Here is a 14,835-nt window from a genome sequence, read left to right on the forward strand (position 1 = left end):
TAATGCACGTGAGTGCCGCGCCTTGAGCATGTGTGTTGCGCTTGTGTTACTTTCTTAGATGATGTATAATATTTATAATATAATCAATATAACAATATTTCATACACACTTTGTGACGTGTGCTCTGCTGCACTTAAATTATATGCACAATGAGGAGAGAAGCTAAAATAAGCCAGAGTCCGACCCGAGCCAGATTTGTAAAAAAAAAAACGGTAACACTTTACAATAAGGGTGCACTAATAATCATGAATTCATGCTTAACTAATGCACAGATAATACAGAATTCATGTATTACTAATGATTATCTAAGCTATTCATTAGCTATTCATTAATGATTGCCTCATTAGCAACTAATGAAGAGTCTGTCTGATTAATATATTAGTTCATATATGAATTGTTATTAATTAAATATGTAATTGTGGATTAATTCCATCATCACTTCTTTTATTAAGTAATAGTGTTAATTAATTTGTTAATTACCACAATGTTCCAAAGCCTTATAATACAGGTAAACAAATATGCATTAATACATTATTAATTACAGCATTAGTAGTGTGTTAATTAATACAATTACTAAATAATGAGTTAATAATGATGTGCCTCAACAAGTAAAGTCACAACATAATGATATATTTGCAAACCATTAGCTAATGATGTATTAATAATTAATGACCATCACTAGAGTTTATAAAAGCTATTTATTAAACACTGTTTCCAAAAACATTGCCAAAAACACATTTCCATAACACACTACATTTAAACACAACATTAAAACATAAAAAATGATATAAAATGAAATAATACAAAAAAGACTGATCAAAATTAGACAACACGTTCAGATACCTCACAGATATCTGTGTTAATCTGGCACCCGTGCTAATACATAACACAAATGTACATTTTTTAATCCAACCGTTTCAGTCTGTCAGTCGTAAAAATTGGCTGGTAACAAAACAGTATTTCTATAATTTTTTACCTCTAATACAACACTAACCCCAGAGCAACACGTGCGTTCACATCACCGTTATGTTTATTTTTCACATCACTGTCTTATTCATCTAATGTTTAATGGCGGGTTGCGAAACAACTTTATAGGTGCATACTGCCACCTACTGTATCGGGAGCCCTGTATAGTTTATAAGCGCCCTCATGCCGTGCACCCGATACACTAGGGGGCGGTATGCACGTATGAAGTTGTTTCGCAACCCACCATTAAACATTAGATGAATAAGACGATGTAGTGAATGCACGTGTTGCTCTGTATAGTGTAAAAAATGGATAGAGGTAAAAAAACTATATAAATACTGTTCTGCTCTTCACACAAACCGATCGTCCCGCGTCCCAGGACATCAATGCGTCGTCCCGAGCCGCAGGATTTAATTTGGATTTGTCTGTGCATATTTGTTTTGTCTATCAGAGTTTGTAACCATTCACCTGCACGACGGACAGACTGAAACGGCTGGACCCAAAAATGTACATCCGTGTCACGCACTAGCACGGGCGCCAGATCAACACAGACATCCGTGAGGTATCTGAACGTGTTGTCTAATTTTGATCAGTCTTTTTGTATTATTTCATTTTATATTATTTTTTTATGTTTTGGTGTTGTGTTTGGATGTGGTGTGTTGTGGAGGTGTGTTTTTGGCGGTGTTTTTGGAAACAGTGTTTGGTGAATGGCTTTTGTAGGCTCTAGTGATGGTCATTGATTGTTAGTGAATCATTAGCTGGTGGTTTGCAGGTGTATCATTGTGCTGTGACTTTGCTTGTTGAGGCGCATCATTGTTGACTCATTATTTGGTGATAGTGTTAATTACAACACTACTGATGCTGTAATTGATAATGTGTTCATGCATATTAGTTTACCTGTATTATCTGGAAGTCGAAATATAAGGCTGGTAAATAACAAATTAATTAAGACTCTTAGTTCATAAAAGAAGTGATGATGGAATTGATCAACAATTGCATATTTGATTAATAACGATTCATGTGTGAACTGGTATATTAATCAGACTCTTCGTTGGTTGCTAGTGGGGCAGTCATTGATGAGTGGCTGGTGAATAGCTTGGATAATCATTAGTAATACATTAATTCAGTATTATCTGTGCATTAGTTAAGCATGAATTCATGATTATTAGTGCACCCTTATTGTAAAGTGTTACCAAAAAAACGGCCCGAGCCCGGCCCGAATGGCTTGCAGGGTCTTTAGTCTCTACACATGAATTCGCGCATTAAGAACATTGTTTGTGTACACAGAGTTTACTAAAAAGAAATGTTTTGAACAACTGACTTTGGCTGTTGTCATCTCAGCTAGCATCCATCTTGCCAGTCAAGAAGTGTTGATCTCTGAATGTGACGTAAAAGGGGGGAGAGTTAAGATGGATAGCTTCTAAAGCATAGTTCATATAAATGCACAGATTATTTGTTGTTTTGTCGCAAGTGAAAAACAATGTTGACCTTCTAGATGGACTCCTATGGAGTCCATTCATTCGCATTGGGATATCGATTCTTCATGACTGGCAAGATGGCCGCGAGGGGAAACAGGCTGAAGCCCAGGGGGCTCCCAAGTTCAGGGGCCTCCCATGTTCACGTTCATGATCTGGCTTCTCTCAGCTACAAGGAGGGTCAAATCCATCTGCGTCGCATTTTGAGCTACCAGAGCGCCAATCAGAATATTGAAAGAAGCTCAACCTTATGGTAATGAGCTATGACATGGTTTAGCGGCAAGCAGTGGCAAAACACCAGCAACCAATCGGAATATAGCCTAGACATTCTTCGCTGGCTGATTCTGGAGAAACATACAATGTAAACTTTCGTTTCAACCAATGGAGGAGAAAATGGAGGAGAAACTGATCATCGCTGTTGCTGGGTTTCCTATCATATATGATATGACTTTATTTTCATATAGGGACCAGTTACAAAAGAACAAGGAATTTAATAAAATAGCTGGTATAGTTGGTGTTCCCGGTGAGTTTGTGAAGTGCGTGCTGATGATTTATAATATTTTTAACTAATACTGATAGATACTCAAATGTGTCTGTCTTGCCAGTAGGACTGCATGATGTATTGTTTAAGCATCGATATCACGATGTACGAATCCGTATAGTCACATCGCTGGAAGAATAGGTAGCTATTTGTATTTGATCCGTGATTCATGTTTTTTCGTTAACATTTCATGGTGACACAGACTTCAAAGCGGCCAAAGCATCAACAAGCTTCCCCATACTTTTTGACAAGCGTCTTTGACTGGGCGGCCTGAGCTTCTTTGTAAGATCAATTTGGCGGCGGTGTGGATGTACAGTTAGCACTGACTGACTTTGATCACGGTCGTTCTCTGATCGACTCAGGTTTTACACACAATGTTAATCAGACCCGGGACCCAAAGTAATTGAACTGGGAACAACCTGAACCCGACTGCCAATTTAAAATATAAACCCGGAACCGTACTGGTGCTGGGTCCTCTGTGAAGACTTCTAATGCATACAACTTTGCTCAAGTTCAGAAACATCCTTGCATGCAAAATGTCATTATCAAAGAGTGTCATTATAACGGAAGTGTGTGTGTGTGTGTGTGTGTGTGTGTGTGTGTGTGTGTGTGTGTGTGTGTGTGTGTGTGTGTGTGTGTGTGTGTGTGTGTGTGTGTGAATAGTAGATAAATTACAGTACAGTATGTCTCTGTCCAATTGTGTCAGTATATTTTACATTGTTCTGTGTTTAGTATGCTGGCCAGTATTCTCGTGATGTTGCTGAAGACATTAAGTTGTAGTGCTGTAATAGAGGTGTATTAGATATCAATGATCACAGTTAGATGATTATATTAAAAATGACTGACATTGTTATAAGTGTTTAATCTCTGTGTTTGATACAGGTGAAGTGAAGTCAGTGTCAGTGATGAAGGGTGATCCTGTCACAATATACACTGATGTTCCTGACATTAAAACCTATGATCAGATACTGTTGATCTTTGGGTGTGATGACAGGATTGCTGAAGTAAATAAACAGAACAATCAGTTCACTCTTTATGGGAGAATCAGAGACAGATTGAAGCTGAATGATCAGACCGGAGATCTCACCATCACAGACATCAGATATGAAGATGCTGGACATTATGAACTGAAGATGAGCAGCAGAAGACGAACCATTCAGAGGAGATTCAGTGTTAGTGTCAGTGGTGAGTAACTTTTGTCTTTTAGTATAATCAAGAATTTACATCAGATCTCAATTAAATTAGAGCACTAGTAACATTTCTACATTAAACACTTTTACACTGATATAACCTGTTAAACATACACAGAGTTTCCATGTGTGCTGGAAAACCTGGGAAATTCTCCAGGACACTAACTTATTTTTCAGTTCTGAAAAACACTTGTAAAATGACAGAAAGCTTAAAATGTCCTGGAAAATCTTGTTGTCCTGGATTTTTTAAATATATTCTCATTCATTGAACAGCAAACAATACAATTTACAGCTGTCCCAAAACATTGAGTGTTAGTAGAAAAAAGTTCTAGGCAGTGACAAGACAAACATTTTTAATTACACGGTTTAGTCTCATTGTGACGTAGTGACGCTGTCTTGGCAATTGTATGAGTTAGATGGAGTAAATGGAGAAAACATGTTTATTGGATGTTAACTGTTAAGCAGTAATAACTTTGATATGGTACATGCTAGGAATAGAAACAGTAAAGCACAGCACGCATGCCAACTCTGGCTCACAAAAGGGTGAAACTCTTATTTAATTTTACAAATGTTGTAGGTTTTTGCATCTCAATGACAAATTGTCTTGCCCAGCATTCCTTCAACGTACAAAGAGCTGAAGGAGACTTTGTCGAATGCACTTTTATAGCTTCCTGGTTCCTACATCATCCACCTATAAAGTGTCACCTGACAATTGTTGTACATATTTGGAAAGGTGCTTGTCAGGATATGCACAGCCTACAGTGTAGGTCCTATGCAGAACCATAAATCACCCTTAAGCTGTAGCCAACCGCATATACTGACACGCACCTCTTTAAAAATGTAACACTGGTCTGCTAGAACCCCTCCCACCAGGTCATAAAAATCTGCTTCACATTTCCTCTAATGCATTATTGCAATGTTAACTCTTTCCCCGCCATTGACGAGATAACTCAATTAAGAGAAAACGCTTCCCTGCCAATGACGAGAATTTCCTACTTTTCGCAATACCGCTATTATCCACCAGGTCTGCAACTTATACAACCCGGAAGTAGCGCTTCACGTGAAAGAAAGAACTCCATGTATGTTTTAAAGATCGCTCTGCATCTGATCTTTATCAAAAGTCCTTCACAAAAATTGTATTATCTCAGCTTTTTGCTCAAAATTGGGTGTATTTGAAGAAACCTACCCATATTTGAGATGTGATAAGAAGAGAACTAATGAAGGTAGGATGAAATTTTTTTGTTTGAAAGCAGAGGGTCTGTTCTTTCATTTGATATATTGTTTGTTTATATATTTAAAGAAGAACATTTTCAGGAAGGCATTAAACTTTTGTGAAAATCATGAATAATGCTGGCGCTGGCTGGCATCTTTTTTTTAACGCTGGCAGGGAAAGAGTTAAAAATAAGGATGAAGCAAGTTGAGAAGCTATATTTAACCACTGAAACTAAAACAAAGGTGCTGTCTATGTTAATCTTTGCTGATGCTTCTCCAACAACAACACTTTTGCCTTGATACTGTAACGTGCCCGTGGACATTGCCTACTAGCAAAGTATTATATAATCAAAGTATTCTCGTAAATGAAGAATCTGCTATTTAGAATACGTAAGGGTGAGTCGCTCGACTGGCTGAATCCATGTTGTCCTCCATCTTTGAAATACATTCGCCGATTAGGGACATTTCTGAAATTGCCCCCTTTTGGGTGCTTATGGTGCAAATGTGAAAAACCTCACCTGAACGACATGTTTTTGTGAACTTAAAGCACAACAGTAAGTATCTGAGTTAGTTTACCTTTCACCATAGTCAAAGTATTTTCTTGTCACCTAAAATGCTGTCTGAATTTCCTCAGTCTGATAACTGTGAGGGGATTGTAGTAACTTTGATAATTACAGGCAAAAAAAACCCCGCCACAACTCTCATATCAACAACAATTTGGGGAGTCTAGAATTAATACTTAGTGATGACTATCAATCCCTCATCTGTGTCCTTCAAATAGCTTTGCTAGCGGTGTTAGCACACAGCTCTGTAGCAACGCATATTTGGCTTACTTCACTTGTGTCCTTCGGCTTCTCATGTTTATTTGACTTGCATCCGAAAAAACCTCCACACAGCACTACTGCTTGGCTTTCTTGTTAAAAGAGAGAGAACGAGACGAGGAGAGGAGGCGGGGCACTGCGCGCAAGCGTCGTTTGAACGAAAAAGAGAAAGTGAGAACGCGCAGCTGGTGTTTGCAGAGTTACAAAAAAACCAACAATGCGCAGCTCCTCTTAGAGTATCGATTCCACAGGCCATGAGTATTGGAACAGTTTTAAATTGTATGTATTGAAATATCAATATTTTTGACAACACTACTTGGCAACATTATCACATGACTTTAACACATCTGGTGACCGTAACAATCATTTAATCATTACATCTGATGTTGGAGGTTTTTCATGATTGACTTTAAAAAGAATGAGATTCATTGACATTTATTCTGTTTTAATCAGATCTGTTGATGATTTCTGATATTTGTTTTTGATCAGATTATCAGATTGGGTTACAGTAATGATTGTGTGTTTTTATCATTATAGAGCAAGGTTTGTCTCCAGGTGCTATAGCAGGAATATCTGTTATCTTCATCCTACTTGCTGCTGCTGCTGGTGGTGGTGCTGCTGGTGTGATTTATTATCGCCGTAAGATCACTGAAGCAAAACATCAACTGGGTAAGAATCATCTACAGCTGAAGGAATATAATGATCTTTATTCTGCTATAAGGATTAAATTTAAAGATGTAAACCTGTTTATCCATATTCAGTTTAGCCCTGCATGGGCCTCAAATCTAGGCCCTGGCCCAATGTGTTAGTACTTGCAGTGGTCTCAAACTCCCGGCCCGCGGGCCATTTGCGGCCCGCCCTCCCCCTCTCTGCGGCCCGCGGCACCTTTCAACAATATAACATAATCTGGCCCGCAGGAAGATTTTTATTCACTTTGTTTCATATTCATTTCATTTTTAATTTAAACGTTTAAGGGTTCGTTCACATGTCGCGTCTTACAACGCGCGTTAAAACGAGTCAAGGCGTTTCTTACTTTTTCTAAAGTGCTCGGGAGCGGAAGTTGCGCTCCGTGGAGTGACGTCACGCGTTGCTACGCAGCCACGAGCCGCGCGCGCTCTGTGATTGCGAGGATACTGGAATCCGTGATCGGACTTTAATTCCTCATCTGAACCTCGCGTCAATCATATCAGTGTCACCATGCGATCAGTTAATCTGGTCGGGACTTTGTAGTGTTTGTCCAGAGAAGATTTATTACTTCCGGGTGAATATCAGCTGTTACTCAGGGAAGAGCTGCAGTGGGACTCACATCAACAAGTCACAGCTTCCAATGGAGACACCGCATGTATGAGGCAGAGCCATAGATGTAATGCAACACATAAACTACAGATGAGAAAAATTGCCATCAAAGTGCCCAGGTTAAAAGAGGAAAGATGAGGAGAAACATACAGAGGATGAAAGTATGTATACTGCTATATATAATGAAGTATTAATATATTATTATGTAGCTTGCTATGCAATTACACCTAGCAGTATTATAATTTTTTTCTGTTTAACTAGCTTATGTAACATTGACTACCCATTCAGAAGTTTTAGGATCACTTTCACTTATTCATATTTTTCCACGTATAATAGCAAATTCATTAAAACTGTGGAATAACAAAGATGGAACATAATAAAGTCAATGCTATGACTGTAAATAATCCAAAATAAATCAAAACACAAACACTTACTGATGGTAATTTTTTATAATATTTGATAAATGTATACAGAAATTTTATTTGTTAGTTTAGTGCAAGGTTTTAATAGGCCTTAGTTATTAAAGAGAAGGTTAAAAAATGATTTACTTATATAAAATAATGTATATTTAAAAGATAAAAACACTGCTTTTATTATACATTAAATAATAGAATTTTAACAGTCAATTCACAAAAATATTGTACTTTTAAACCTTAAAATAGCTCTGCGGCCCTCCGATTAAATGTCAATCTCAGAAATGGCCCCAAGTAAATTTGAGTTTGAGACCCCTGAATCTATAGGGTACCACCTGTCAAAAAAAAAATATTTATGACTCCCTGTCAATCATACTTTTACAGGTGCTCCCACATCTATCAATCAAAAAATTGTACACGTTGGAAATGGAAGTGCCGTTTTTGTTTTTTAGCGGGCAGTCTGGATGCTCGTTATTTATAACGCATCAATCAAAGCGCTGCATTACTTTTTGTGTTTGTTAGTTGTCACACGATTGTTTGTGACTGTAAAAAAGGTGAAAAAAATCCAGTCCACAATCACTTTTTATATTGAAAATCAGTCATTTTGTGTTTTTTTCCTTAAAGTCAGTGACATCACTTATGAACTTGGCAATTAAAGAGTTAAAATCACGATTTATTCAAAAAATTGACATTTTTACAGCTGTTTAATTTAGTGCCCATTTTTGACCATTAACAACACAAAAGGGTAGTGAATTGGAACAATGCACAAGGGTTAAGTTCAGACTGACCAAATATGTTGATGATCTGAATAAATTTCTATGAGCAGTAAATCACAGTGTAAAACATGGCCCAATGTGTTAGTACTATCTATAAGTACCACCTGTCAAAAAAAAAAAATTTTCAAGAGACGTTTTTGTAGGTCTTGGGGTGATACATGATCCTACCACATTTTGTATCTGTATGTTTACCGTAGCGGGGGGGCTGCTCTCTTGAACTTTTGTAAGTGGCGCTAAAGGCATTTTTACACTCCCAGTTCTGAAGCCTATTTCAAATAAAAAATGTCACCACATTTGACACATGTGCAACGTTTCATGATTTTTTTAGCTTGTTTAGGCTGTCAAAAATGCGATTCATTTAGCAACACTTAGGCCACCCTTTAATGAAAAGTCAAGGTGGTCGCTATTTATCATCACAAAAGGTCTTGAGATGAGACTGATTAAATATGATGTTGATATGGTTAAATCTTTAAAAGCAGTAAGTCACAGCGTAAAACTATGCATCAAAGTACTCCACTGCATGGCTGGCCAGTAAAGGCTTTAAAGATGAAAAACTAATGACATGGCCCCTTCTTCACCTGACTTAAACCCTATTGAGACCTTTTGATCCCTTCTTAAGCAGGACATTTACAGTGAAGGTAAACAGTACACCTCTCTGAACAGTGTCCTGGAGGCTGTGGTTGTGGCTGCACGGGATGTTGGTTCGGACCAGATCGGGGGGCTGACTGGGTCCGTGAGTGGAGGCCTTGTGGCTGTTGTCGGGGGGAGGGGTGGCTGTATTGGTCACTGAGTTTATGTATTTTTTATTGTTTAATTAATTTTTTTTGTAAAGGTAGAGGTTGTTTATTGTTCTCACTTCAACAGGTGAAAAAAAAAACAAGTGAGATGGTGGAATCTTTGTTTTTCATTTAGTTGCCTAGTGGTTCTGCACACCAATAGTTGCCTAATAATGGGGTACATAGAAATATTCTCTTAAGAAAGCCAAAATTTCACTTTTACTACTTAAATGTTCAGGTTTGAAGGTTTGTTAACATTTTGAATTGACCAAGAGCACTGTAGTTGTACAATAACAAAAGTAATCCTTAGGGATGCACCGATAGGATTTTTTTGGGCCAATACCGATTTAAACAGACAACTTCTGGCCGATACCAATGCCGATACCGATATTAAACACTTGTATACAATACTATACAGTTGGTCTATTAGCTAGATCATTTCTGCATCAAATTATTTTTACTGAACATGGATTTGATCTAATTAACTGACCAACATAATAAGAGAGGCACAAATTAAGCTAAAACAAATATAATAAGACAGCATGACAACCTTCAAAGGTGGTTTTTGCTATTCAGCATTTATTTTATTAACAACATTAACTAATTTTGTACATATAATGGATTTCTTTATGCAGTTAATTAATAAACAATCGGTATCGGCCTTTCTTGTGCTACTGCCGATATGCCGATGGTTTCAAATTCATCAAAAATCGGCCGATAAATATCGGTGGCCGATACATCGGTGCATCACTAGTAATCCTCAAAAATACAACTTGCCTAATAATTCTGCACTCCCTGTATTTGTGACAGCCATAATAGATGTAGCATAATTTATCTTAGATTTCCCCAAAATCTTTGTTCAGATTTGAATTTGGCAGTTGATTCTGCTACACACTTAATGTTCACATATTTAAAAACTATAATACAAATTTTTCGCTAGAAATGCAATTAAAAGGTGTATTTAAGTTAAAATATACATTTATTTGCACTAAATTTGTGCTCCAGCCGCTTTCTTGGCCACCATTTTATTTTTTCGGCTTGACCAATAACATTCTCGTTGTACGCCCATGCATAGAATTGCGGGAACCGACAATGGAGGTATCTCAGGAGACAGGAAGTAAACAAAGATTGGATTCAGACGTGCCTTGATGCCTTGAAATATTTTAGAGTTTTTGGACGCAGCCAATGTGTTAATTATCAGACGTTAAATATTATTTTTGCCTTTTGGAATCGCCTTTCAAATCAATTTGGCTCAAAAATCTCACTTTCAATGGTCATGGCACCTGTAGTGTGAACAATATGACAGTCTAGGTCATTTATATGTAAAAGAATCCAATAGCTATCTTCCCAGACATTTCTAAGATACATTTGACATATTTTACATCAAAACAAATAAAACTGCTTACCTGAGATCATCGATTCAGTTCCATCTTGGCTCGTCTTGATTGAACTTAAGTGAACTTATTCCATGTGCGGTTCAATATCAACCAATAAGATTCCATGTATGATGTCGCATTTTCATTGGTCAATCGTTGAAGCCGATTTCTGATTGCCGTTTGGCCGCGTTTATGCCAAGAGCAAAGAGAAAGAAATCGAAGAGAAGAGTACTTAGACATGTGCGAAAGCACGGGACACAGTTTAAGTACATACACGCTTACTTTAAGCAAAGAGGAGAGATTGGCCATTGCACAGAGAATTTTTTTTTTTTAATAATGCAAGGTGATAAAGGCGCACCAAGGATATTGATTGATTGATTGATGGGCGGGGGAACGCGCTAAAAGAACCATGGAGATGGACGAGACAGGCACCAGTGATGCAGATCCTGAATTCAATTCTTATAAAAGAAACCCCTGGCCATATTTAAGCGATCACTTTGCATCTTATAAAAACTCGACTTAAACCTGCGCAAGCATGTTCATGTAAGTTAATGATACTCAGGGTTTAAATTGGGTGGAGGCTGATCCCAGGCACATAGGCTGAAGGTCTCGCTCTGCTCTGTGCCAGTGTGCCCGCTGGTGTGTGTGCACTGACGTAAAGCGAGTTTTTCATTCCTATGAAAGGTAGGCTTCACGCTCGTGAACAGAAACTGTAACAACACATGTGAACTCTGTGCATCCTTCATTTCAGATATTTTATGATTAACAACTACATCATTAATATCTTATATAAACAGTTACCACTGACTGAATAGTATAGTGAATTACTACCATCAAAATTGAACAACTGATATTTTGTTAAAGTATTTTACCCATTTACCCATAGTTGTATTCTCTGTTAGGAGATTCATAAAATTCATCATCTAGATGTTATAGTTGTGTTTAGATTTATTTACTGATAGAGAATCTAAAAGATTGCGTTAATAAACAGAAATTCATTTATGAGAATATGAGCTGATGTTTATAATCAGTAAATAAAACACTTAATAGATGAAAATCACCTGAATTGATTTCATTTCTGTCTTTCTGTTTCTGTTGTCTGCTGTTACAGATGAAATACAACCATTGCATGTGTATGAGGGAAAATCTGTCAATCTGAAGACTGATACTGACATACAGAGAGATGATGTGATAGAGTGGAGATTTGGAGAAACTCTCATAGCTGAAATCAATCCTGCAAACCAAAGCCCCACTACACCTAATGATGATCTATTCAGAGATAAACTGAATCTGATTCCTCAGACTGGAGATCTCAACATCAATCACATCAGTGAGGAACATGATGGACTTTATACACTGAAGATCATCAGAGATAGAAAAACATCATACAAGAGATTCAATGTGTTTGTCAGAGGTGAGTAACTGAAATGTTTGAGTATAATAATGATTTTATGATCATCTGTACTCTGTTGACAGTATACTGTAGATGTAAGAGTGATTTATGACTATTATCTTACAGTGGAGATTTTGTTACGGCAAGGAAAAATGCGGATGCATTTGCAAGTTAAAAACAGAATAAATTATTAAGAATAAATGTCACATGAAATAACACAGCAGGCAGCAGGTGAGAGATGGTGTAACAAAGTCTCAGGTTATCTGGTGAATGATGAAAGATAACAATTCAGATAAATGTCTGTGGAGTAAACCGAACCAGGAATCCAAGAAACGGGAAACAGAGTGGACAACTGGAAACAGGCATAAACAACACATAACATTAAATAATGCTCAGACAACCACTCAACGAAAAGACAGGGCTTATATGTGTAGGTAGTGATAATCTGCAGCTGGTGTTCTCCTGGAGTTCCCAGAACAACCTACCTGCTGATTGTAATCATCGATAAGATAGTAGTCCAGGATGCCCTAGCAAGTACCCAAGTTCTGTCCTCCGGACCGTAACCTTCCCAGTCCACTAAGTACTGGAATCTGCATCCCCTCCGTCTCAAGTCCAGAATAAGATTTATCGAATAAGTTGGTTGCCCGTCTACAAGAAGCAGCGGTGGGGGAACCGGAGCTGGATTAAGGTTTGAATAAAACACGGGTTTAATCTTGGATACTCCTGTATGCTGGAGGAAGTTTGAGTCGGACTGTCACCGGACTAATAATTTTGGTGACAGGGAACGGGCCAATAAATTTAGGAGCTAACTTGTTAGACACGAAAGGAGCAGAATATTCTTGGTAGAAAAACCCACTCCAAACTGGGAAAAATTGGTGGCTGGTAGCCTAAACTACACTCAAACAAAGAGAGGTCCGTGGATGATACTGGTAACAAGTTGTGTGCATTCTCAACCATAGAGAGTTGCTGAATCCAGGAGGTAGGATTCTTGGACACCAAACATTGCAACATTCTTTCTAAATCCTGGTTTGCTCTCTCGGTTTGACCATTGCTTTGGGGATGGAAACCCAAAGACAGACTGTCACCTTCAGCAATTTACAAAACTCTTGCCAAAATTTTGACACAAATTGGGGTCCCCTGTCGGAAAGCACGTCTATCTGGAGATCATGAAGCAGAAAGACGTGATCTACAACAGTAATCGCTGTTTCCTTGGCAGAAGAGAATTTAGGCAAGGGAATAAAATTAGTCGTCTTTGTGAATCGGTCCACTACGGTCAAAACAACCATTTTACCCTCGTAGAGTGGGAGGGCAGTAATGACATCTGCAGGGATGCTTCTGTCGTCTGAAGAACGCTGTGACAAATCTGCACCTACTCCCACCTCTGACGCATCAACCTCCATCACGAACTGACATGAGGAGTCAGAGGTTATCAGAATGGGTGCCGAAATAAACTGGCTCACTGATATCTTATATAAAGAGTTAAACACTGACTGAATATTTTGTGAATGACTACCCTCAGTATTGAACAGATGATATTTTATTAAAGTCATTTACCCAGGGCTGTACATTAACTTTTTCTACACATAGACCCTTTTACTGTTTGTACACAATGATGACGTGGCAGCATATGCGCGCCTATTTAGGCAACGGAAGTATGGCAAGAATCAGCAGTGAAGCAACACAGACAGAGAAAGTTATTTTAAAAAGTTGACTTTATCAACTTTTTCAACACAGCTACAGATCTGTGTACTATAGTGGAGTGCACTGTATAGAAGACGTTAGCAGATGGCCAAAAATAAAGTTGCCAGATACATGTATGCTATTAGTATGTTATATTAGTGCAACCAAACGCAACAACCAGACATTTTGATGCTGGGATACCGTTTTAATAAACTTTCTGAGTTGCTAAAACCAATGGAAAACAACACCACTTTCATTGCCGAAATGCGAACTGATTGGCCGGGTGCGTTGTGTTTGAATTACATAAACGGAAATGTGACGCACTATACCATGTTTTGAAAGATGATGTCCCAAAGCAATAGCGAGAGCCAGGAGATACTATTGTATTTACTGCCTTATCAATATGACCCTGAATCTGACCCACAAAACACAGATGGCTAAACTGATCAATCAACTTTACCAGCGTGATGTGAGCAGAATGTAACAGATTGGTAAGGTAAGGAAACATCGTGTTTGAATCCTCAGTAGGAAATTCATTAAAGCTGCCATCGGCAACTCTGGAGGATAGAGCAGTTTCCAAATGTTTACAATGTCATGTCCCTTCCCCACTACCACCGAGCAACCTCCCTTCTCGAGCTCGTCCTCGTCAGCGCGTGTGCACCAGTATTATTTTGAACGCATGCTTAGCAAGAATACTTAGATTACTTACATAACACTCCGAAATACAATCAATGGTTGATAAAGCACAATTACCTGTCGAGAAGAAATGTGCCAAGCTCTGCATCCAGCTTGAACCCTTTAAAATCTCGTAGATTCCTCCACCTTTCAAATGCTGGTCCGATATTGATCCTAGCTTTATTACGGTCATGGTCACGGTCGCTTTCTACCTTTTTTCCTTCTTTTCATTTGTTGTTTTCCTA

The 14,835-nt window shown here is 38.1% G+C and overlaps 2 protein-coding genes and 1 long non-coding RNA gene across 5 annotated transcripts in view; all 3 read left to right on the forward strand.

Annotated features, from left to right (window-relative positions):
* The window catches only part of LOC129452972 (uncharacterized), a 38,642-nt gene extending 34,636 nt beyond the window's left edge, over positions 1 to 4,006 (forward strand). The window contains exon 5 of the mRNA XM_073861397.1: positions 3,865 to 4,006. The gene's annotated coding sequence lies outside the window, so the exon portion shown is untranslated. The remainder of the gene's footprint in view (positions 1 to 3,864) is intronic.
* The window catches only part of LOC129452971 (uncharacterized), a 132,513-nt gene extending 120,234 nt beyond the window's left edge, over positions 1 to 12,279 (forward strand). For both annotated transcript variants that reach the window (XM_073861395.1, XM_073861394.1), the window contains one exon: positions 11,954 to 12,279. In XM_073861395.1, coding sequence (XP_073717496.1) covers positions 11,954 to 12,264 — 311 coding nt within the window. In that variant the 3' untranslated portion in view covers positions 12,265 to 12,279. The remainder of the gene's footprint in view (positions 1 to 11,953) is intronic.
* Positions 1 to 14,835, forward strand: part of LOC141359253 (uncharacterized) — a 452,145-nt gene that overhangs the window by 351,059 nt on the left and 86,251 nt on the right. The gene's annotated exons all lie outside the window — the stretch shown is intronic.

The sequence above is a fragment of the Misgurnus anguillicaudatus genome, chromosome 23 (assembly GCF_027580225.2).
Source record: "Misgurnus anguillicaudatus chromosome 23, ASM2758022v2, whole genome shotgun sequence".
Classification (NCBI taxonomy): domain Eukaryota; kingdom Metazoa; phylum Chordata; class Actinopteri; order Cypriniformes; family Cobitidae; genus Misgurnus; species Misgurnus anguillicaudatus.